This window comes from Ochotona curzoniae, unplaced genomic scaffold, assembly GCF_017591425.1.
Source record: "Ochotona curzoniae isolate NIBS_2020 unplaced genomic scaffold, NIBS_Ocur_1.0 scaffold_1037, whole genome shotgun sequence".
Lineage (NCBI taxonomy): Eukaryota > Metazoa > Chordata > Mammalia > Lagomorpha > Ochotonidae > Ochotona > Ochotona curzoniae.
Genome location: NW_024467083.1, coordinates 11,256,057 through 11,278,651, shown reverse-complemented (window position 1 = coordinate 11,278,651; position 22,595 = coordinate 11,256,057). Strand labels below are relative to the sequence as shown.

Sequence of the window (22,595 nt, the reverse complement as noted above, 5' to 3'; positions counted from 1 at the left end):
TGATTTTTCTTAAAGCCAAACTTCTTCAAGATACAGCAACGTGAGTAATAAGTAAGAAGGGAAACCAGAACAAAAGCAAAAAGCCCAGCATTCAGAAAGTCGCAGCCATGGGATGCGTAAATAGTAGATGTTAGAACAGAGGGAATTTGTTATGAGAATGTGACAGAGGAAATCAAGTGGTGAGCAGGAACTCCAGAACTCATGATGCATCGTTGCTCTGTCATCATAGCCAGTCATGATTCCTTCATTGCGGGCATGGACCATGCATAGCGTCCCGCATCTTATTGTCCAGATAAATTCAACAATTTCATTGGGAAACCATCCCTGGTCTGAAAGTAGAGCTGGCAGAATACCATCCCCTCCAATGAAAAGCCACTATACAACTTCAACAAGAATTTACAACATCACAAAAATAATTGACATGGTATTGAGTGACCAATATGTTAGAAAATGCAAGTTCTTAACCACATTCTGTAACTACTTCATCGACATCTCAATTTTAGTTTATACACACCTGGCTGCTATACACCTTAAAATAGTTATAGGGTACTATTCAGCTGTCTCATGTCTATTTTCATTTTTATATTTAGCATCTATTTTATATTTAGCAGTATTCAAGCATGATTGCCACTGAACTACGTGAATTTTAGGATAGTCCAAACAGGCTTATACCTCAAACAAGCCATATGTTAACAATTGAGGAGCGGAACAGTTTTAGGAGGGGTGTGCAAAGAAATGTTCAATACTTCAGTGAGGAGTAAGTAATCTTTGTGTCCTACCTAGTAAGGTATATGGGAGTCCAAGCTGTTTCCTGTCTGTTTTAAGCTCTCCTTATTGGTTTCTGTCTATCTGATCTATTTTTGGGGGAGTGTTCCGGAGCGACCCTGATGGTCATTGCAGGAGAAGCTGGGGATCCAAAGTTGGAACTAAGTAAGGACCAGAGAAAGCTCCTCTTCCTAGTCCCGAAGGGAGTTTACTGTTCTTCTGTTTGTGAAGACCGCTCAGGGCTCCTGGCTGTTGTTCCGATGACCTTGAATCCTGCGAGGAAGGATCTTGGCTTCTTCCATCCCATGTAGGAGATCCAGTACGGAATAGATGACCTCAGAGTTCTCGGCCTCTGAAGGCACTCCAATTCCCCGTAGTCTCCTTGGTAGTTGGAATATAGTCCTTGGTGTCCATACTGATAGTCCTTGGTGAAGATCCGGGAGTCTCCAGGGTTGGGATACTAGCCTCATCCTGTCCGCCTGCTCCACTCTGGGGTCCCCTGTGCTCTGCATACACAGGTTGTTGTGGTTGTTGTTGTTGTTGTTACACTTAGTTCCTGCCTGTAGTATATATTTTTTTAAGATTCATTTTTTTTTATTAGAAAGATTTACAGACACAAGGAGACAGAGAAAAAGATTTTCCACCTGCTGATTCACTCCCCAAATGGCTGTAACAGCTGGAGCTGAGCTGATTCAGAGCCAGGAGGTTCTTCAGGTCTCCCATGTGGCTGCAGGGTCCCAAGGTTTTCTCAGGTCACAAGCAAGGAGCTGGATGGGAAGTGGTGCAGCTGGAATACAAACCGGCACCCGTATGGGATCCTGGTGCATGCACTGCAAGGACTTTAACCGCTAGGATATTGCACTGGGCTCCATGCATAAGTTTTTAATAATTCACTTTGTTAGGACGTTTTGATGCATCCTTGTTAATGTAAAAAAGAAAACAATATTTCATTAAGAATCTAAATCTCTTCCCTCTAGAGTAGGTGCGTAATTGTAATACTGAGAGTGTGTGGCAATTGTTTGAGGTACTGTAGCCTGAAGCTGTGTGCAAGATTAAGGTGCCAAGACACTCTAGCAGAAGAGAACATAGAGTACCATACCTGACAGAACTTGCCACAATGAAAGAACAGAAAGGACATAGTCTTTAATAGGATAGTTGCAAATTTATATTCTGCTGTTGGATTACCTTTGCTCTTTATCATTAGCTTTTCTATCATTGGTAGCTAATTTTATATATGCACTGTCTCATTTAATTTTATAGATTATGGTCTGCATTTGATAATGTGCAACATTGCTAATCTGAAAGATTGAAAAACTTGCTTCTGGTCTCATACCTATTAAGTGGTAGAGCTGCAGTATGACCCAGGTCTGCCTAATTGTAAACCCATGCTTCTAACTACTTTGCTATGTTGAAAATTCGATGCAGAGAGAGTAGGTATCAGCTCCATTTTTGCACCTAGAACAATGAGACAGAGTTTCTAGCATTGCACCTGCACATGCTTAAAAAATTCTGCTACAACTGCACTTTATACCCACAGAGTTTACAGTGTTGAAGTGTTCACCAGCATTAACAGAGTGTTTTAGACTTAAAGAAAAGCTCTTTTAAAAAACCCAGTTCCAAGCACGAAGCATGTCATTTAATCAAATTACATTTAATAATATAAATTGCAAGTTTCAGTGCCTGGAAATTGTAGCTGTTTGAAATTCTGTGCAACTATTTGTCAGCAAAATTGAGTGAATTTACTGTGTACATGGCGAGATGAAGAATACCCAGTGACAGCTTGTTCATCTGGGTCTCATTCTCAGTTTAGAAGCAACTCCGTAGATATTAAAGAGATTTGTGTCTCTGCTATGTAAAAAGGACTTCCCTTCCAAATGCACTAGAATAGTATTTTATCACATTTTACCCAAAAGAATTTATTCTGATTGAATTAATTCAAAGTGAATTAATTGAGCTACTTAATGCACTGCTCAAAAGTAGTAAGAAAACTAGGATTTCATAGTCGATTTTTACTAATTCAAATTACTCTTTTATTTAGTTGCACAAAATAATGTGGTTTTATTGTAGGTTTACTTCCCGTGAGTGATTTCTGTCAATGCTAATGTGACAGGCTTCAAGAGAGAGAGAAAAAAATGCTTACTTACTGGAGTTCTTTTGTCCTTTCTTAACATTTTAAAGTTGTTTTTTTTTTTTCTTTTTTACAACTGTACTGATTCCCTAGCTGAAGACCAATCGTCAAACATTAAAACCTCACATACTTTTAAAGACTAATGTGGGAATCACTGAAATTTCATTGGTTAGAGACATAAACTTTGGTCTTAATTCCATCCTCCTTTGAGTCTCTTTCTACATGGCTACATTTTTTTTTTTAAGATTTATTTATTTTATTACAAAGTCAGATACACATAGAGGAGGAGAGACAGAGAGGAAGATCTCCCATCCAATGATTCACTCCCCAAGTGCCTGCAACGGCTGGTGCTGTGCCAATCCGAAGCCGGGAACCAGGAACCTCTTCCGGGTCTCCCACGTGGGTACAGGGTCCCAAAGCTTTGGGCCATCCTCGACTGCTTTCCCAGGACACAAGCAGGGAGCTGGATGGGAAGTGGAGCTGCCGGGATAAGAATCGGCGCCCACATGGGATCCCTGGGCGTTCAAAGCAAGGACTTTAGCCGCTAGGCCACTCTGCCAGGCCCTACATGGGTAAAATTTTAAAATCTTATCTACATGTTCAATATTTTTGGGATCATGAAAGGAGGAAATACATAGAAAAATGCTTTAAAAATAAAGAACTGTGTAGGAAGGTTATTCATTATTTCTCAGGAAAGCTTTCTTCCAGCAGCTTAATCTAACTATTACAAGTAATGAAGCCACTCCAAAAAAATTCATGGAAAATGGAGTTAATAGATTATTTTGATTTGAAGAAACATTTTGAAATCTGTAAATTTTTCACACTATACACTAATACTTTTTGAAGATTCCTCATAAGCATGCATTTAAAAAGTTTTTGCACAAATATAAACCTTAATTCATTTGCCACAGAGATTTTTGAAGTCACTCATGTATGAACAACTTCTCACAGTAAACCTGTTGTATTACTCTGTTATGCCCTGTACCCAAGGATAGCACTGTTTAGGTAGTACGTAACAAAATGATTTCTAGAGAGGTGAACAGCAGCAAGTTACTTGATCTTTGGGAATATATATGAAGTTGAGGATCTATTTGAACGTTTTATATTTTTCTTGTTTCAGGAACTATTATTCAAATTAGTATTTTTAATCTACTGATTTTTCCTTTTGTCTTTTTGTTTGATCATGCCAACTTTTCTTATTGTTCTCCCTAATAACTTTTTTTTTAGATTTATTTTTGTTTTTATTGGAAAGGCAGATTTACAGAGAGGAGGAAAGGCAGAGGAAGATCTTCCATCCGATAATTCACTCCCCAAGTGGCCACAATGGCCAGTGCTGCACCAATGTGAAGCCAGGAGCCCAGAGCCAGGAGCTGCTTTCAGGTCTTGCACACAGGTGCAGGGTTCCAAGGCTTTGGGCCATCTTCGACTGGTTTCCCAGGCCACAAGCAGGGAGCTGCGTGGGAATCAGGGCTGCCGGGATACAAATCGGCTCCCTTATTGGATCCCAGCACGTGCAAGTTTAGGAGTTTAACCACTAGGCTACTGTGCCAGGCCTATGTTCTTCCCAATAACTTTAAAAGGTGTGTAGAATCTACAGGATTCTGACAGTTATCAGGATTTAGACTAGAATCATAGGCGTTGCATTCCATCTGCTCTGACTAGAAAAAAATTTTCCAAGGTTGTAAATTAATGGAGACAGCACGGTCCTAAGAGTCATTTTCAGCTGTTTGATTTATTTGGTGTGTGTTCCTGGGCAAAAATATATCTTGAGCCCCATTTTTAAAAGTGTAAAAAGCAAAAGATAGCAGCAGTTGAGATGAAGAATTAATTAATTAAGATTGAGCACAGTTTTTGACACATAATATTTTTCTCCTTTTTCTCACCTTTATATATATATATTTGAGAGCTCCACTAGTCAAATTCACTGATTAATGAGGAAAAAAGAGTCAGTTGTCTTTCAATAATTGCAGCAGTGGTAAATGTGGAAATTTTTTATTGATTTGGGAGAACAGCACAAAACCTTGGGACCCTGCAACCATGTGGGAGACCCAGAGGAGGCTCCTGGTTCCTGGTTTTGATTGGCTCAGCTCTGACCATTGCAGGTACTTGCGGAGTGAGCCAGGGGATGGAAGGTGTTTCTGTTCCTCCTCTCTGTAGGTCTGCCTTTCCAATAAAAATCAAAAAAATCTTTTGAATATGTATACATATATATGGTAAGAGATGGGCATTTGGCGCAGCAGTTCATATACCTTTGAGGGGACTTACATCCATATTTCAGTGTTTGGGTTTGAGTCCTGGGGCTGCTCCTGCATCCAGATGCACACATATGCACATCGTAGGAGGCAGCTGGTCATGACTTAAGTCTGGGTTCCTGTCGCTCGTGTAGGAGACCTTGGTTGGGTTCCTGGTTCCTCACCACTGTTTCAGTGATTTGGGAATTGAACCAGTGGATGTGGGAGATTCATTCTCTCTCTCATTTCTCTCTCTCTGTCTCTTCCTTTCTGTCTCCCTCCTTCCCTTCCCCTTAAGTACAAGTAAATGAAAACTGCAGTGTAAACTATGGCTATGTATTACTCAGTAATGCTATAGCTGTATTTGAAAACATAAATGTTAAAAGCCTGAAGTAACTTTTCTTATATGAGGATTCTGGAGTTGGAGTATAGAACAAATAAGTTAGCACTAGCCATAGCGTTCCTTGAACCATAATCAAGGCAGAGCAAAAACTTAGATGTTTTAGCATCTTTGGAAAATATTTGGATTGTCATGCAGATTTGGAAAGAATTTTGTTAGAAAAATATTTAAATGCTTGTTTTAATGAATTATGCATTGAAAAGCCTCATCATTTCACTTGTAACTTATCTAAAAGAAGTGATACATACACCGTACTAATAACTCAGCAGTTTCAGGTGCCAGTAAAAACCTCTCCTCCCTACCGTTTAGTTAGTTGTATATTTTTCCCCTCTCAAAGTAGCTTAAATGGTTTGACTGCAAAATAATAAATAAATAATTTCATTTGGGTATTGCAGGATTCTAAGTCTTTGTTTTTAAAATATTTTCAATGAAAATTAAATTTTACCTTTTTGCCAGATTCAGAAGAAGATGTCGTGGAAACTCCAGCTGTCTCTCATGATGAACACACACACCAAGAAATTAAGGGCCAAAAAACTCTGGCAACTCCTGCAGTTCGCCGCCTTGCCATGGAAAACAATGTACGTTTTCTTACCAACGTGTCTGAGGTTGCTTAGAAAATACACAGTTGTATATCTGGAAAGTTGGCCAATACCTGCCTCATGATGAACTGGCTCAAGTTGAATGTAAAGAAAGCAGGAAAATGTCTTAGAAAAGAAAAGCAATTGATTGCATGAAATTACTTCGGAGAGATGAGAAACGGTTAGCATTTGAGTAGTTAGGTTTTATTATGTTTTAAAGATTAAGTTGTTGTTGAAAAACAGAGTTACAGAGATCTTCCATCCACTGGTTCATTTCCCAAGTGTCCTCAATGACTGGAACTGAGGTGATCCGAGGCTAGAGGCTGGGAGCTTCTTTGAGGTCTCCCACATGGGTGCAGGGGCCCAAGGCCTTGCACCATCTTCCACTGCTTTCCCAACCTATAAGCAGGGAGTTGGATCACAAATGGAGCAACCAGGACAGAAACCAGCACCCATATAGAATGCAGACCCACAGACGGAGGCATAGCATGTTACCCCAACATTGCTGCCCCACGTTTTTTTCTTAATAACCATCATTTACTGAGCACCTATGAATATCAATGTGTTGGGTCAGGTATCGTAGAAGCACACAGCTTGAGACAGGAATTTGAGTGCATATGGTTGATTCACTGAAGTGAAAACCTATAAAGGAAATGAAGGAAGCTGCTAGGAAAAGAGAGGAGAAATGGCCCAGGCATGCATGTGATAGTCCAAGACGCTGGCTCACCCAAGGGAGTTGGGGAGAACCATAGAACTGTATTGCTTTGAGTCAAGGATGATGACCTTTTGTATTCTGTCTGCCAGTATTGACTGAGTAGAGGATAGAATGCCAGGCAAGATGACTCCCTGGCCCTGTGATAATTATTAATGTATTACTTCATTTTACTCTGTAACATAAGGAGCCACTCTGAGACCTGGAGAAATTGAATGACACCATACAAATAACAGCTTTGGAGACAGAGTTCTACAGCAATTCTGTTACCATCAGAAAGCAGTGCTTTTAGTGATTGTACACCGACTCAGCCACCATGCACCTGTTGTTTGAGCAGGCAATGTTTACATGTTACCTGAAAGCCTCATAGCAATGCTTCACAGAAGGTAGGGTCATCTCCGTTTTGCTGAAGAGAAGGGGCTCGATTAATCTGATTAAAATCAAATAAGTAGTTAAGCTAGGAATATGAAATATACTCCCTTTGTACACAGTGCAGACTGCTTCCTTGGCAGTTTGTGAGAGTAGTTAAGTTACCTTGGAGAAAATCAAAACTAAACATTGGTGCAGTGCCATGACAAGGCTAAGCTTCCACCTGTGGCACTGGCATCCCATATGGGCTGGCTACTCCACTTCCAATCCAGTTCCCTGCTGATGGCACAGGAAAACAGCAGATGGTGGCTCAAGTCTTGGGCCTCTGTATTTATGTGGGAGACCTGGTAGAATCTCCTGCCTCCTGGCTGAGGACCAGCCCAGCTGTGGCCATTGTGGCCATTTGGGGAGTGAACTAGCGGATGGAAGATCTTTTTCTGGGTCTCTCCCTCTCTCTGTGTAATAATAAATGTTAAAAAAACAAATACTCCTATTCTATCTGGCCATTGAGAAACTATCCCAAGAAAATATTGTAGGACACATTCTTCCTAAGGTTTTCTATAGATCAAAATAGAAGCTATGTGTGTGTGCTAGAGAATTATTAACGTGCTCTAGGAAATTTTGTATAGTCATGAAATGTGCTCAAATAGGAAGCCTATTTAACGTAATAGAAAATAGAAATAATAAGATGGAGAACTAGGCTGTTCAGGGCATCAGATGAAAAAATTTTATATATTACTTTGATAGCTATAAAATAAATTGGTAAACTATTCTTAATTATATGGAAAGACCACCTGTAGACTATAGACATGTCTTGGCTTGCCTACACCACTTGCTAAAGATGTGTATAATAACAAAAGTATTGGTATAAATACTAGAAATTAAGTATTGAATTTTATTTACTTAAAATTTTTTACAGTTTGCATGTTTATGAATTGTTTACAGTTTAAACCAATGACATTTATATTTTGTAATTACCAAAAAATAGTCTCATTTCTTGAAATTCATTTGTTTTAAATTTAATATTTAACATGATACAGTTAGTCTTAGAGATGCAGTAACACAAAGTGGTGTTTAACCCTAAAAAACTCACTAAAATACCTTGTGCATAAAGATATCATTTAAGCTGAGGTGGTTTATTTAAATAGAAGTAAATGCTTTATTTTGTTCCTTCCAGAGCCACCATCAGAATAAAACTGATTTGAGAGTACACGGTTATTTAAGCTATTCCATGCTTAACAAACCAATGACAGAAGCATTCATCTAAATTTGCTAAAGCATTTTTCTCTTAAAATTCTTGGTTTTCCCTTTTCTGTGATCTCTAAGAAAGATCAAGTAAAAATTATATTAGAGTTGTTAAAAGGTCTGGCTACTAAAAAATGTAAGCTTTCACAAATAACTATGGACTCTGCAATGTAGATATCTCGTAGTTATGAACAAATGAACAGTATGTTCACAGTAACCATTGATTCATGAAGGACAGATGTAACTTCTCTGTTAAGATCACTAATATTATCTTCAGTGAACTAATTTTAGAACTCTAATAATATTAAAGTGATTGTAGTTTTAATATTAAAATGTGTCTTTTTTTTTTTAAGATTAAGCTGAGTGAAGTTGTTGGCTCAGGAAAAGATGGCAGGATACTTAAAGAAGATATTCTCAACTTCTTGGAAAAACAGACAGGCGCTATATTACCTCCCTCACCAAAAGCTGAAATGATGCCACCTCCATCCCCACCAAAGCCAAAAGACAAAACTGTCCCCATACCGATATCAAGACCTCCAGTATTCACAGGCAAAGACAAAACAGAACCCATAAAAGGTAGTAGCAATGTTAACAATGATTTAAAATGGCAATACACTCATGCTTATTTTGGTAGAAGATACTTCAACGAATGCATACATATAGTATGATTTTTTCCCAATTCTTATTGCAAGGAATGTTCAAATTTAATATATAAATTTTGAATGAAATGACAGCTCATCCAGAAAACACTCCTATTTCTTAAAGATCATTTAATTTTATTTGAGAGTGTATTTTAAAGAGAAGGAAGGAGAGATAGAGAGAGAAAGGTCTTCTCTCTGCTGGTTCACTTCCCAAATGGCTGCCATAGCCAGAACTGAGCTGATCAGATGCTAGGAGCCAGGAGCTCCTTCCATGTCTCCTACATGAGTGTAGGTGCCCAAGAACTTGAGCCATCCTCCATTGCTTTGCTAGTATATCTGCAGGGTCCTGAATGAGAAGTGGAGCAGCTGGGGCTAGAATTGCTACCCATATGGGATGTGGGCACTACAGGTGGAGGATTACCCTGTATGCCACTACACCCACCCAGTACTCTATTTACATGTACTACTAATATCTGAAAAATTACAAAGTTTCATGAATACCAACTTGTGTACCAATATTGTTTTGTTTTAGACTCAGTATTTTAATCATATATTATTTTTAATTAGCTTTTTAAATTATTAGTTCTGATTCGTCATTTATATAAATTCTTAGGATGTGTTATTCTAAGAAATGTAGTTTTGCAAGAAAGTGGTTTGATAATCCACAGATTCTGTCCTTTTGAAATTTTTTATCAAATATTTTTCTTTAACTTGAATGCCAGAGTTACTGAGAAGGAGAGCTAGAGAGAGAGCTTCCACCCACTGATTCACTCCCCAGACGGCCACAATGGCCAGAGTTGGGCTGGTCTAAAGCTGGGAGCCAGGGACTTCTAGGTCTCCCACGTGGGTACAGGGACCCACTGACTTGGACCATCTTCCATTGCTTTTCCAGGCCACTAGCAAAGATCAAAAGTAGAGTAACTGGAATTCAAACTGTCGCTTATATGGGATGCCAGCACTATGGACAGATTTATCATGCTATGCCATGGCACTGACCCACTTTTGAAGTACACGTATCACCTTTTTGTGCACATTTAAATATTTAAAGCAGTCACCTGAAATGACACTTGCCACTAGGTATCATGCTTCCGTTTTGAAACTAGTGGCTTGACTTTCAATGTAATAAAGATAGTATATTTTTTTAAAACTTTGAGAGTGTGAAGGATATTGGAGAACCTTCTAATTAAAAAATGAAAAGAGTTTAAAAATTACACTCAAAAATAATGGCATGAATGTTTTTCAGGCTTTCAAAAAACAATGGTCAAGACAATGACTGCAGCTCTAAAGATCCCTCACTTTGTCTATTGTGATGAGGTTGACGTTACTGAGCTGGTTAAGCTACGAGAAGAACTGAAACCCGTCGCTTTGTCACGCGGAATTAAACTTTCCTTTTTGCCCTTCTTTGTAAAGGTGAGATTTGTTCATTTTGAACAAGGTTTGAATAGGACATATTTTGTTTTATAAATGTGCCATGTGTTAACTCTGGACTTGAACCATAGTACATAGTTCTAAATATGCTATTCTTAATTTCATGGGAATTTTTAAAATTTAAGTTTATGTATCTTATTTTTATCTACTTCTTTTATATCTTGGTGGAGAATATCATTTAGTTAAAGCCTTTAATTATGAAAAGGCTCACTCTAGCAAAGTCCTAATTTAAACTAAAATAAGAGTTGGTTTTGATTTTGTATATTATTTGCATATCTATACACACACAGACATATTCATGTATCCCACATGTTCATATTGAGGTCCCTAGGAAGAGAGTAACACCAACAACTGACCTGGAGCAGCTCAAGTGTGTTTTATGTTAGCAACTATTTATGAAGCAGCTAATGTGTACCAAGCCCTACACTGAGCATGTTATGTATATTATCTGTTCATTCTCAGTGTAATCCTGATAGGTAAATACTTTGTCCCCACCTTCCACTGAAAGAAATGGGGTCCCAATGAAGCTGGGAATCTTGTCAAGGACATCCAACTAAGAAATAGAGAATCTGCTTAAGGCTCTGGTCTATCTTGTCTATCTTACTCTAAAATGCATACTCCAGTATGCTCCGCAACCCCCAGCCCTTGTTCCACTCTCCATCAACACTGGTCTCCCATACATCAAGTTATTTATTATTCCATAATTCTTTTCAAAGTTTACCCTTCATTACTTTTAGGATGGTGTCCAAATGTCTTAGAACGGCAAAGGTCTGCTCTAAATCTCTGTTGTGTACTTTTGCAGTCTTGTGTCTCTCATCATTACACTTTCTATCTTAATCAAATTAACAAATGCCTGGTGGTTAAATTACACAATTCCACACGAAACACCCTTCATAGCTTTATCAAATACTTAGACATCCTAAATACCAAATTGTTGTCAGGCAGACTCCTGCAGATGCCTCTGCGGCTTGTCACTGTTGGAGTTCAATACTCTTCTGTATTCAGGTGCATATCTCAGTATATTTCTAGTGTTCACTCAGCTATCGGAGCAGTGGACAGAGGGCTGCATGAGAATGACACCATTTTGCTCTATCTCCACTCTCTTGGCAGTGAGCTAACAAATGACTCCTCCATAAGTATAAGATGAAATAGGTGTCTGGGAATGAAAGGAGAGTGAACTGGATTCTGTTCTCTCTGAGGACAGTCATGTGCAGAGTCAAGGCATTGAAGCCAGTAGATGGTATCACCCAGACTGGGCATAAATGGATGGCTAAAGGCTTCACATGGTTAGGTAGAAGCTGGGTATCAGTTGAGTGTGGGCAGTGCTGTACTAAAACAAAACTAGAAACAAGTCATGGAGAAGTCAGCTACACCTGTTTCTGTGTTCAATCTACCCTAAAATGATAGGAATTTCTTATCTCTGATGGATCTACAGGTGAACAGTGCAAGTCTGCTCATCTTGGCAGATATTTTATACTTAACATCTGCAAACAGGTTGGGGCTGGCTAGCATAGAATGGTCTCAACGGAAATGACATTTCTGTCCCATATGTCTGTCATTTCTGATCATGCTCACCTGTCCATGGTCTCATAGTCCTGGTAGGAATTGAGAAAAGAAGCAGACATGCACAAGCTGCATCCCATTGTTTCTTGTCTTGTTGATTAAAATAGGTCACATGACTAAGCTTAGTACCAGCCCGAGAGCACTGTCAAGGGCAAGGGTACAAGGAAGCAGGAGAGTTTGCCATCATGGATCCAGGCTCTCGCACCCACAGAGAAATAAGTTTTGAGAATCAAGTAGATAATGATCAAAATCATCACAAAAGTTAAGCAGGACTAGGTTGTTAGTAATCTCGAGGTCTGGGCTGCCTCAGTTAGAACTGAGCGAGTAAGGTATTTGAGGTAGTTGTGTGTTTGCAGTTGGCTGGGACATGAATATGAATTGAGGCAGGGGAATGAGATTGCCCATCCACTGACGTGTTGCTCCTAGATGTCCACAATGGTGGTAGCTTGATTGTTTTGAAGCCACAAACCCTAAATTCAGTTTGAATCCCCCTTGTGGATGACAGGAGCTCAAGTACTTGAACCATCTCCTGCTAGCTCCCATGGTGTGCATTAACAGGAAGCCGAAATGGAAATGGAGTAGCCAAGACTCAACCTAGGCACCTCAGTATGGTGTGTGGGCATCCCCAGCAGCAACTTTACCACAGTATGAAATGTGCCAGCTGCCTCCAGCCCTAGCAAAAGGAAAAAATGTGTGGGAAGGATTTTTGGAGTAAGAGCGACGGCATCAGGAAAAGAGCACGAGGAAGGCCCTAGAACCAGGAGCTTTGAAGAGCAGAGAGCAGCACCCCTTCCCTGCTGACTGGGTTCCTCCCACTGCCGTGTGACAGCAAGCACATTCTGAAGCATAGATACATATTGAATATATTGGCTTCCTCTTATTATTGTTTTTCTTCATTGTCCCAATCTGAATGAAATACATAATCTTCGTTTTGGAAATAAAATTTAGTATGCTTTGTTTTAAAATGGCATTTTATGTAAGTTTTAGAATAGTCAGAAAATAAAGTGTTAAATGGGGAGAAAATGGACTCATCCATAACTCTATATCTCTCCAGTTTCTTCTGCAAAATTTTGATTCTCCTGAAAACATTTATTCATTTTTTAGGATTTTTAAACTTTATTAGGATTTAAACTTTTTAAAAACATTTCTGTTTAAACTTTTAAACTGTTTTAAGCTTTTATTTATTTAACCTTTATTAGGATTAAAGTTACAGTAATCCATTAAAATCTTATGATACTTGAAGTCATAGAAAATGAAAGATTTGCAGCAAGTATTTTTGTTGTTTTTTTCCTTAATCCCACCTGGCTAATCACTGCCCAAAAAATGCCTATATTTACAACTCTTCTGTGTGTGTATTTCCCTGTCTAGACTGCCAATCCACAGACAAAAGTAATCCTAAATGCAACACATATATAGAACTCAATGGGACAAGGCAAGGGCCACGAGAAGGGAATTCTTTTAAGGAATCATCTTAAGCATTTTTGTCTCGCTACATTTTAAACTTAAAAGGTATGACCACCAAATGCAATATATTAGTCCTCATCATTAGTTTCTGGATGTTAAAAAAAAAACAGCTAGCAGAAACATTCTGGGTACAGTTAGGGCATTCTGATTATGATTAAGAGAGAATGGCATACAGAGAAAAAAAAAGAGGGAAAAGATTAAGGAAGAAAGCAACAGAGAGACATAAATGCAATCCAGTGAGATTCCAAAGTAAACATTCCTGTTAGCTTTGCCCTTCACCTTGCCAAGGACTCCAGGCAGACACTGACCTCCAAAGTCTACTGTTAAATCCCCATTGCATGTGCTTTCTGCATAGGTAAAGACTTCCAACGCTTTTCTTGTGTTTTAATTCCAAGTGTATTTTCAAACTGCTGATTACTTCTCAGGAGTACATATTAAGTGAAGAAATCACAGAGAAAGTAAACATTCTCTCTGGACGTTTGATCATGACATTTATGAAGTTATCTTGAAAGTCTTCTTGATGTTTCTAAGTAGACTGGCTACTTTATCTTTTATTCTTAAATGATTAGGGTGACCTGGTTCTACTTTGCTTGAAAGTAACATTAGAAGGAATATGCCTAGGTGTATATAGACTTAAAATTAAACTTACCATAAATAAGAATTTTCTCCTTGCTTCCTTTCATTCCTCTTATTGCTTCAGTTAAAGGTGCTAAAGTTGGATTTTCTTTTTGTCAAACAGGCAGCTTCCTTGGGATTGTTACAGTTTCCTATCCTTAATGCCTCTGTGGATGAAGGATGCCAGAATATAATATATAAGGTTGGCTGTGCATTGTGAAAACTGTCGTTATTTCAACAGAAGATAGTGCAAATGTGCTTGTAGGTTAGAAAGACTTCTATTGTACTTCAAATAGTGAGCGTTTTTTAGACTAGAATGACAGGAATGGGATAAGACATTAAACCTGAGTCCATTTGTTGTTATTGTTCTTGATTTTACCAGTTAATGGTGATACTGTTTAGACAAGCAAATTGCATTTTTAAACCTTTTGATTTTCTGCATAAAATAATGGGAATATATGGAAGGCAATGGGTTAAGTTACCCATCCTACTTGCCCTTTCAAAAAGAAGTAACTTTCTCAAATTCAATTTCTAAAGTTTTGAGACCAGGGATAATTTTAAAAAGAGAAGTAATGGAAAAAAAAAAAGTGTGAGCTTCAGTTGACTGAACTCTTCTGTTTGGAGTGAAAATTTAAGTTTGAGAACTCTTTTGAGATGCTGATCCTTATGATTGTTCCTCATTAGAAATGACTGAGCAGAAGAGAGCCCGGACATTGCTGGGAGTCAGATCTAAAATATCGCCATGTAATTAACACGGTTGTGTCTCTTTATTGTAACCATTTGAGAAACAGAGGGAATGTTCCTTTTTGGGGTCTGTATACTGATTGCTCATGATGGCTGGGAATGGCCAGGCTGAAGCCCCAAGCTAGGAAGCCCACCACAGTCTTCCATTGCGGGTAACAGGGCAGAAGGCAGAGTGCCATCTCTTGCTGCCTCCCAGGGTACCATTCCTGGAAAGCTGAAATTAGGAGTGGAGCTAGGACTTGAACCCTGGAGCTTCAATATTGGTTGTGGGAATTCTAAGAGCATCTTAACTGACAGGCCAAAAACACCCCATCCATATTTAACACTTCCCAATTAAGAACCCACTTATTCAAAATACTCCAAACAACAAATCACTGGTTTATACCCTCGGTCTTATCACTGTACAATAATTCCTGCTTATGTTAATGTATGTCTTCCTGGAAATTTACTTGCATGTAATTTTTATAAAAGTATGGAATTCATATTTTTCTTATGTAATGTACAGTAGACATCATTATAGGTCAGTGAGAATAAGTTTAGCCAGTGGAATATTGATGAGCATTTTGATTGTTCGAAGTTTCTCAAGCTTAAAATCGATCTTTATTCAAAATCCCTGAATACTGCTATCTACTCACAATTCTGGATTTATCTCCTTAGCAGATTTTTATGAATGATGGTCTGTATTGGTAAGAAGTTCTCTAGAAGGTCTAGAACAGCTTACACTCCCATTAACATTATATGCACTCTGTTTTGCAGGCAAAACAGATTATTTTCAAAATATCTATTAAAAGTTGTTATAAGAATATTTATTTTAAATCAATGGCAACCTGATAAAAATGGTTTTTGATGGTTTCTTAGGAGACAGTGAAATCTTCTTTCTTGTTAAGTTGCTTTTTATTAAGAGACCTATTCTACACTTTGTTTCTTAGGCTTCTCATAATATTGGAATAGCAATGGATACTCAGCAGGGTTTGATTGTCCCCAATGTGAAAAATGTACAGCTGTGCTCTGTGTTTGAGATTGCCACTGAACTAAACCGCCTCCAGAAGCTGGGCGCTGCGGGGCAGCTCAGCACCACAGATGTTACTGGAGGAACATTTACTCTTTCCAACATTGGATCTGTGAGTAGCATAATTTAAATATTTGATCCTATGCTCAGCTGAAATTATAAAATGTCATTTCCATTTATTCTCTGAAAATTTGATGCTTCTGTTTTTCTTTTTCCTTTTTTTTTTTTTTTTTTAGGTTGGTGGTACCTATGCCAAACCAGTGATAGTGCCGCCAGAAGTAGCCATTGGGGCGCTGGGATCCATTAGGGTATGTGTGGGAAATGATTGGAAAACAGTTTTTAAGGATTGGAGAAGCAAACACAAAGAGGTGTATTCATTTCTAAAGTTTTTCTCGCTCCGGTTTGAGTTTGTAAATTTTGACTCAGTAAATCTGCTATTTCTTCCTAAGAGTTAGCCCTGCACTTGCGGTGGCTGCCTCTATGTGTAATAAAGTAATGGTATCTGGAATGTTTCAGTGTGGAAACCATCACGATCCACTGTGGATCATGCAAGGTGCGGGTATCTTTTTGGATAACCACAGATACAGACAATTTGGCTCTCAATTAAATAGCATTATCGTAGAGTATCAATGGGTAATGGTAAGCCATTCCACATTGTTCTTTCTAACAAAATAAGATAGTATTTAGTGCAGTTCTGTCAAACTTCACTCGGTTTAAGCATCATTGGAAATACTATTTAAAAATGGACATTTGGACCTGATGCAGTGGTTTAGTGACTAAAGTCCTCGCCTTGAAGGCGCTGGAATCCCATATGGGCACCAGTTCTAATCCTGGCAGCCCTACTTCTCATCCAGCTCCCTGCCTGTGACCTGGGAAAGCAGTTGAGGACTGCGCAGTGCTTTGCGATTACTGCACCTGTGTGGGAGACCTGGCAGAAGCTCCTGGCTCCTGGCTTCAGATTGGCTCAGCTCCAGCCGTTGCAGCAGCTTGGGGAGTGAACCATTGGACGGAAGATCTTGCTCTCTGTCTCTCCTCCTCTCTGTATATCTGCCTTTCCAATAAAAATAAATAAATCTTTTTTTAAAAATGGAGATTTGTTGGCCCTGGAGTCAGAGCCCCCAAAACTTGTATTGGAAATAAGTCTGGCAGTTCCTTCAAAAACAGTTGCCATGCTCTGGGAATAGTGACAGAGTAAAGTTACAGTGAGGTGTGTTTTGTTTGTTTTGTTTTAAGATTTGCTTATTTTTACTGGAAAGACAGATTTACAGAGAGAAGGAGAGACAGAGAAACTAGCCCACTAGTTCACTCCCCAAGTGGTTGCACTGGCCAGAGTTGAGCTGATCCAAAGCCAGCAGCTTCTGAGTCTCCCATGTGCTTCCAGAGTCCCAAGGGTTCCAAGGCTTTGGGCCAGCCTTGACTGCCTTCCCAGGCCACAGCAGGGAGCTGGATTGGAGTGGACGAGTCAGGACACGAACCGGGACACCCATATGGGATTCCAGCAAGGCAAAGGATTTAGCCCCTAGGCTATTGTGCTGGGCCCTAAAGTGATTTTCAACCACAGCTGCTTGTAATCATCTGAGAGCTTGAAATAAATTACACCCTAGCTTAATCAGAATCAGAATTTGGAGCTCAAGATTTGGGTATTAATTCATGTGGAGTCTTTATAGATAGTCACAAATCCATGTGCCTCGGGGAACAGTAAGTACCCTCGAGACACTAAAAGTTTGCTATGTATCTTCGCAAACATGGGAGAAGCAGGAGCTAATGTTTTCAAGGCATTTGGTGTATCTGTTTCTTCTCTATCCTAGGGAAGTAGATTTGTCTGACCTCAGAAAACTGTTACAGCTTAAACTTTGAGCAACTGAATGCTTTCCCTTTATTTCCCCCACTGATTTCTAGGCCCTTCCTCGATTTAACCAGAAAGGAGAAGTGTACCAGGCACAGGTGATGAATGTGAGCTGGTCAGCTGACCACAGAATTATTGATGGTGCCACAATGTCACGGTTCTGTAATCTGTGGAAATCCTACTTAGAGAACCCAGCGTTTATGCTACTAGATCTGAAATGAAGACTGATAAGCCGTTCTTGAACTTTTGGGGCTTCCGAAGAATGTGTGAAACCTAGTTGTGCCAGCACATGTTCTCTGTTACAACTAATCTGTGATTTGTATTGTATGATTAAGATTCTAAGACACTATTCTGTTAGACCGTTTACTGAAAATGAATGATGGTGTAATGATGATTCTCCTGGCACATTTTATAGGTCAGAGTATGACTTGACACGGTGCTGAGGTGTTTATGTCAATGGGTTGGAACTGTTAGCAGCTAAAATCAATGTTACTAAAAGACAAGAAGCCATATACATACTGTATTTGTCCTCTGTTCTCTTCCTTCCTTTTTTTTTTAATTATTCCTTTCCTTTTCTTTCCTCTTCTTTCTTTTTTTCTTCCTTCCTTTTTTCCACCCTTCCTTCCTTCACAGATTCTTAATGAAATTTTTAATTTTACACATGTGGAGAAAGGAATTTATATAAAAAATATTTTCCATTTCCCTACACTTATTAGTACATGAAGTGCAATTATACGTATCTTTTAAAATATGTGAATATATTCTTAATCTATGTAGTTTATTATCTCTGTCTTGTTTATAAAAATTAGCATCTTTGAAAAACAATTATCACCTGGTGTTAAAAATGTCTAATTATAGTTTTATAACCAGTAAAGTTGTTAAAGGTATGTGTTTAAAATGGTTATACTTTTAGGATTTTGGTTATGCTTTCCTGCTGCTCGTTGGGGAAAACATTTTGCCTTCACAAGCTTTATTCATTTAAGAACGTGCTCTGAAGTGTGGTGGCACTCACATTCTCCATAATTCTGTTAATTTTCTTTGTCCTCAGGTAAAAAGTAGATAAGAAAACCAATTCTTTCCATTGTCCGTATGCTGAAATAGATCATGAATGAGTAAATAGAGAAAAATCTAATTGTTAATGATGAACATAAAAATAAATTGAGATGTTTTATATAGAAGCAAAAGTTTCATAATGATCATTTTGTTTTGGTAAAGGTCCACTTTAATAAGAAATTGCATCAAAATGAATGTAATCCAATGTTTTGAGTTCTAGAACAATGTTCTATTAACTAATGATGTCAAAATGAGTTCAGGTGAGGTCTCATCATAGGAAAAAATTTGTTTCTAGTGTCCTGTTTTTTTCAATATGAGAATCAATTTTAAATCAGAAAATAATGAGCAAAATGAATACTGCTTTTTTTTTTTAATTCAGATACTATGGGGAGCTACAAAAAAAAAATAATCTTACCACTATTAAAATGTTGATGTATGTATCTGTATACATGATTATTCTTTACTAAAAATGGGATCAAGTACAGCTACTATTTTCTAATTTGATTTTTAAGTTTCAGATGAGTAACTTACATATCAATAAACAGTTTCACATTATCATATTTGAAATGGCTGCATAATATTCCATTTTGTGTATTATACACTTATATGTTAAAATCTGTATATTAAGCATGGTGCTAAGCAGTGGGCCTCGGGACCTGCCTGTGCTTGCTGCCTTCAAGGTACTCACCTGGGTAGTAGAGGAGACAAGTACTGGATAACCATCAAAACACATGTGCAGTTACTCCACCCTGTAAGGGAAATGCTGGTGCTAGTACACATGTCACAGAAATGTACTGATCCCATCTAGGAGATCAGAAAATGCTATTCATATTTGAATTAGTTAATATGGTGATTGAGCAGTTGAAATGAGGCTAGTGTAGCTGAGAAGTTACACTAGCCTCTATATATTCATTTTAATTTAATTAAAATTCAACCCTGTGATTAAAAGGCTACTATATTAGACAGCAGAGGATGTAGAATATTTCCATCATCACAGAAAATTCAACTGGACTGTGCTTCCCTAACCAAAACAATTGAAAGATACTTTCTTATTTAAATATAATCCCTAAAGCACCCGAAAACTCCATTTTTCTCTAATGGCTGATTTCCCTTGGTCTACAAATAAATGTAAAAATACTTTTTTCAGGCCCGGCGCGGTGGCACAGTGGTTAAGGTCCTCGCCTTGCACCCCCGGGATCCCATATGGGTGCCGGTTCTAATCCCGGCGGCCCCTCTTCCCATCAGCTCCCTGCTTGTGGCCTGGGAAAGCAGTCGAGGACGGCCCAAAGCTTTGGGACCCTGCACCCGTGTGGGAGACAGTCCGTTGAGCTCACTTGGGGAGTGAATCATCGGACGGAAGATCTTCCTCTCTGTCTCTCCTCTCTGTATATCTGCCTTTCCAATAAAAATAAAAAATAAATCTTTAAAAAAAAATACTTTTTTCACATTGTTACTTCCACCTGCCTCTACATGAATGAATATATTTCCTATATTGTTTCTCTCTGCTAGTTGTTTGAATGGGTGATCTATAATGCTTTTCCAATTCTGTTTCCCTCTTTTTTTCTTTTGTTTGTTTGTTTTTAATTTCTGTCTTCTCTACCTACCTGCAATCACAGTGCTGGACAAAGGTTTGGTTTGGCCACATCTCTCAATTCATCACTCATTTCCAACTCTTTAGCATCTCCAAGTCACCAGATGGTTCAGTGACATTAGACATACCAAATCAATTCTGTGCATGGCAAGACTGACATGATTTATATTGCCATTGCTAACCCAGCAAAATAACGGGCTCTTTCACGTTACAGAAGACATTACCATTTAAACAAACACTGACGGTAGCATGAATCCTTACATGTCTAAGTTCAGAATAAAATGAAAATGAAAATCAATTCATTATGAAATGCAGCAGCAGAACTGAACACAGAACCCTTCAGCCACAAGCAAGAATCACATATTCTTCAGTTTCTCGTGAAAAAATTCATACTCCAGAGCTTGGTTTGTTGGAACTTAGTAGGAGATTGGAAAATGTCTACAGGAGAGGAACAAAAACAACTGAAAAATCACAGGAATAATTGCAGTTCTGTTGCAAACAGGTCATCTATATCAGGCTGTCAGGGAGTAGTATGTGGAATGTTACAATGCAAAGCATGTGGAACAGCTGTCCTGGGTCAAAACAACAGACATGAGGGAGAAATGAGAACTGCTGGAGATAATTCAGGTCAAAGAAAAGGGATCACATTCATTTAAGGCTGAGCAGGAGGCAGTCTGCCCAACAGGAAAGGCACATGTTCACAGCTATTCATAGCTTCAAAAGGAGCTGTCTGACATTCTATTCAGGAAAAGCTATTTCACATGGAATTAACGCAAGAAGACTCACAGTTCAAAACTGTGTTAAGAAGGCCAATATGATAGTCAGCAAAGAAGTTATAAAAGTTCAATCAGATGAGAAAACCTAGCAATGTAATTTCTTGGAAAGATGCAGCTGGAGTTTTAACTGGAGTAACAAAGGCTAGTAAACGAAAGCTATGGCAGGTGAATATAAAGTAATTGAGAGCTGCAAGGATTTAGCCAAATCAGACCATGATTAACTGAAACATCAGACGCTCAAATACCCGGATTCAATGAGCTGAGTCACCAAGTTAAAACCAAAGGTTTCACATAACATGTAAGAATGTGGCCTTGGTCCCAGCTGTGTTGGCTCAAGATTAGAAACTCTCCATTAGTTCAAATATTGCTTGGACAAAGCAGGACAAGATGTCACAGTGAAGGCATCTTAAAAAAAAAAAAAAGCCCTTTAGTGCACTAGTTTATTAATTCAGTGTTTATTAAAAATAAGAACATGTAAATACAAATCATGTCAATAGACTAGTATTATTTCTGTAAGATGCTTCATCTTGAACCTGATACTTCAAATGCAAAAATATTCTCACCACTGCCACTCTTACTAGATATTAAAGGTTCTGTATAGTATTTGTGGAAACATCAAAAGACTTTTTGTACTCGCCTTTTGAAATATAAAATAGGGCCCGGCGCGGTGGCGCAAGTGGTTAAGGTCCTCGCCTTGCACGCCCGGGATCCCATATGGGCGCCGGTTCTATCCTGGCAGCTCCGCTTCCCTTCCAGCTCCCTGCCTGTGGCCTGGGAAAGCAGTCGAGGACGGCCCAAAGCTTTGGGACCCTGCACCCACGTGGGAGACCTGGAAGAGGCTCCTGGCTTTGGATCGCACAGCATCGGCCGTTGCGCTCACTTGGGGAGTGAATCATCGGACAGAAGATCTTCCTCTCTGTCTCTCCTCTCTGTATATCTGCCTTTCCAATAAAAAATAATAAAAATAAATCTTTTAAAAAAAAAGAAATATAAAATAAACCCAGAGGCAACTACAAAAGTTCCAACTTAACTACACTGACTTCTTAAAAAATATTTATTTATTTATTTTTAATTGGAAAGGCAGATTTACAGAGAGGAGAGACAAAAGATCTTCTGCCTGCTGGTTCACTCCTCAAGTGGCTGCAACAGCCATAGCTGAGCCAATCCGAAGCCAGGAGCCTCTTCCAGGTCTCCCACGCTGGTGCAGGGTCCCAAAGCTTTAGGCTGTCTTCAACTACTTTCCCAGGCCACAAGTAGGGAGCTGGATGAGAAGCGGGGCAGCTGGGATTAGAACCAGTGCCCACATGGGATGCTGGCACATTCAAGGCAAGGACTTCAGCCACTAGGTTATTGTGCTGGACCTGAAAAAAAATTTCTTTGAGAAGCAGAGAGAATGAGACCTTCCAGTCTCTGACTCTCCAAATGTCCACAGCAGTT

The 22,595-nt window shown here is 38.8% G+C and overlaps 1 protein-coding gene across 4 annotated transcripts in view; it reads left to right on the top strand.

Moving 5' to 3' along the window:
* Positions 1-18,913, top strand: part of DBT (dihydrolipoamide branched chain transacylase E2) — a 45,858-nt gene extending 26,945 nt beyond the window's left edge. For 3 of the 4 annotated variants that reach the window (XM_040998363.1, XM_040998360.1, XM_040998364.1), the window contains 7 exons: positions 5,981-6,102; positions 8,782-9,004; positions 10,313-10,479; positions 14,264-14,341; positions 15,813-16,004; positions 16,129-16,200; positions 17,792-18,913. In XM_040998363.1, the coding sequence (XP_040854297.1) occupies positions 6,091-6,102; positions 8,782-9,004; positions 10,313-10,479; positions 14,264-14,341; positions 15,813-16,004; positions 16,129-16,200; positions 17,792-17,959 (912 nt within the window). In that variant the 5' untranslated portion in view covers positions 5,981-6,090 and the 3' untranslated portion in view covers positions 17,960-18,913. The remainder of the gene's footprint in view (positions 1-5,980; positions 6,103-8,781; positions 9,005-10,312; positions 10,480-14,263; positions 14,342-15,812; positions 16,005-16,128; positions 16,201-17,791) is intronic. The other variant, XM_040998362.1, reaches the window with a different exon arrangement.
* Positions 18,914-22,595: the final 3,682 nt, after the last annotated feature.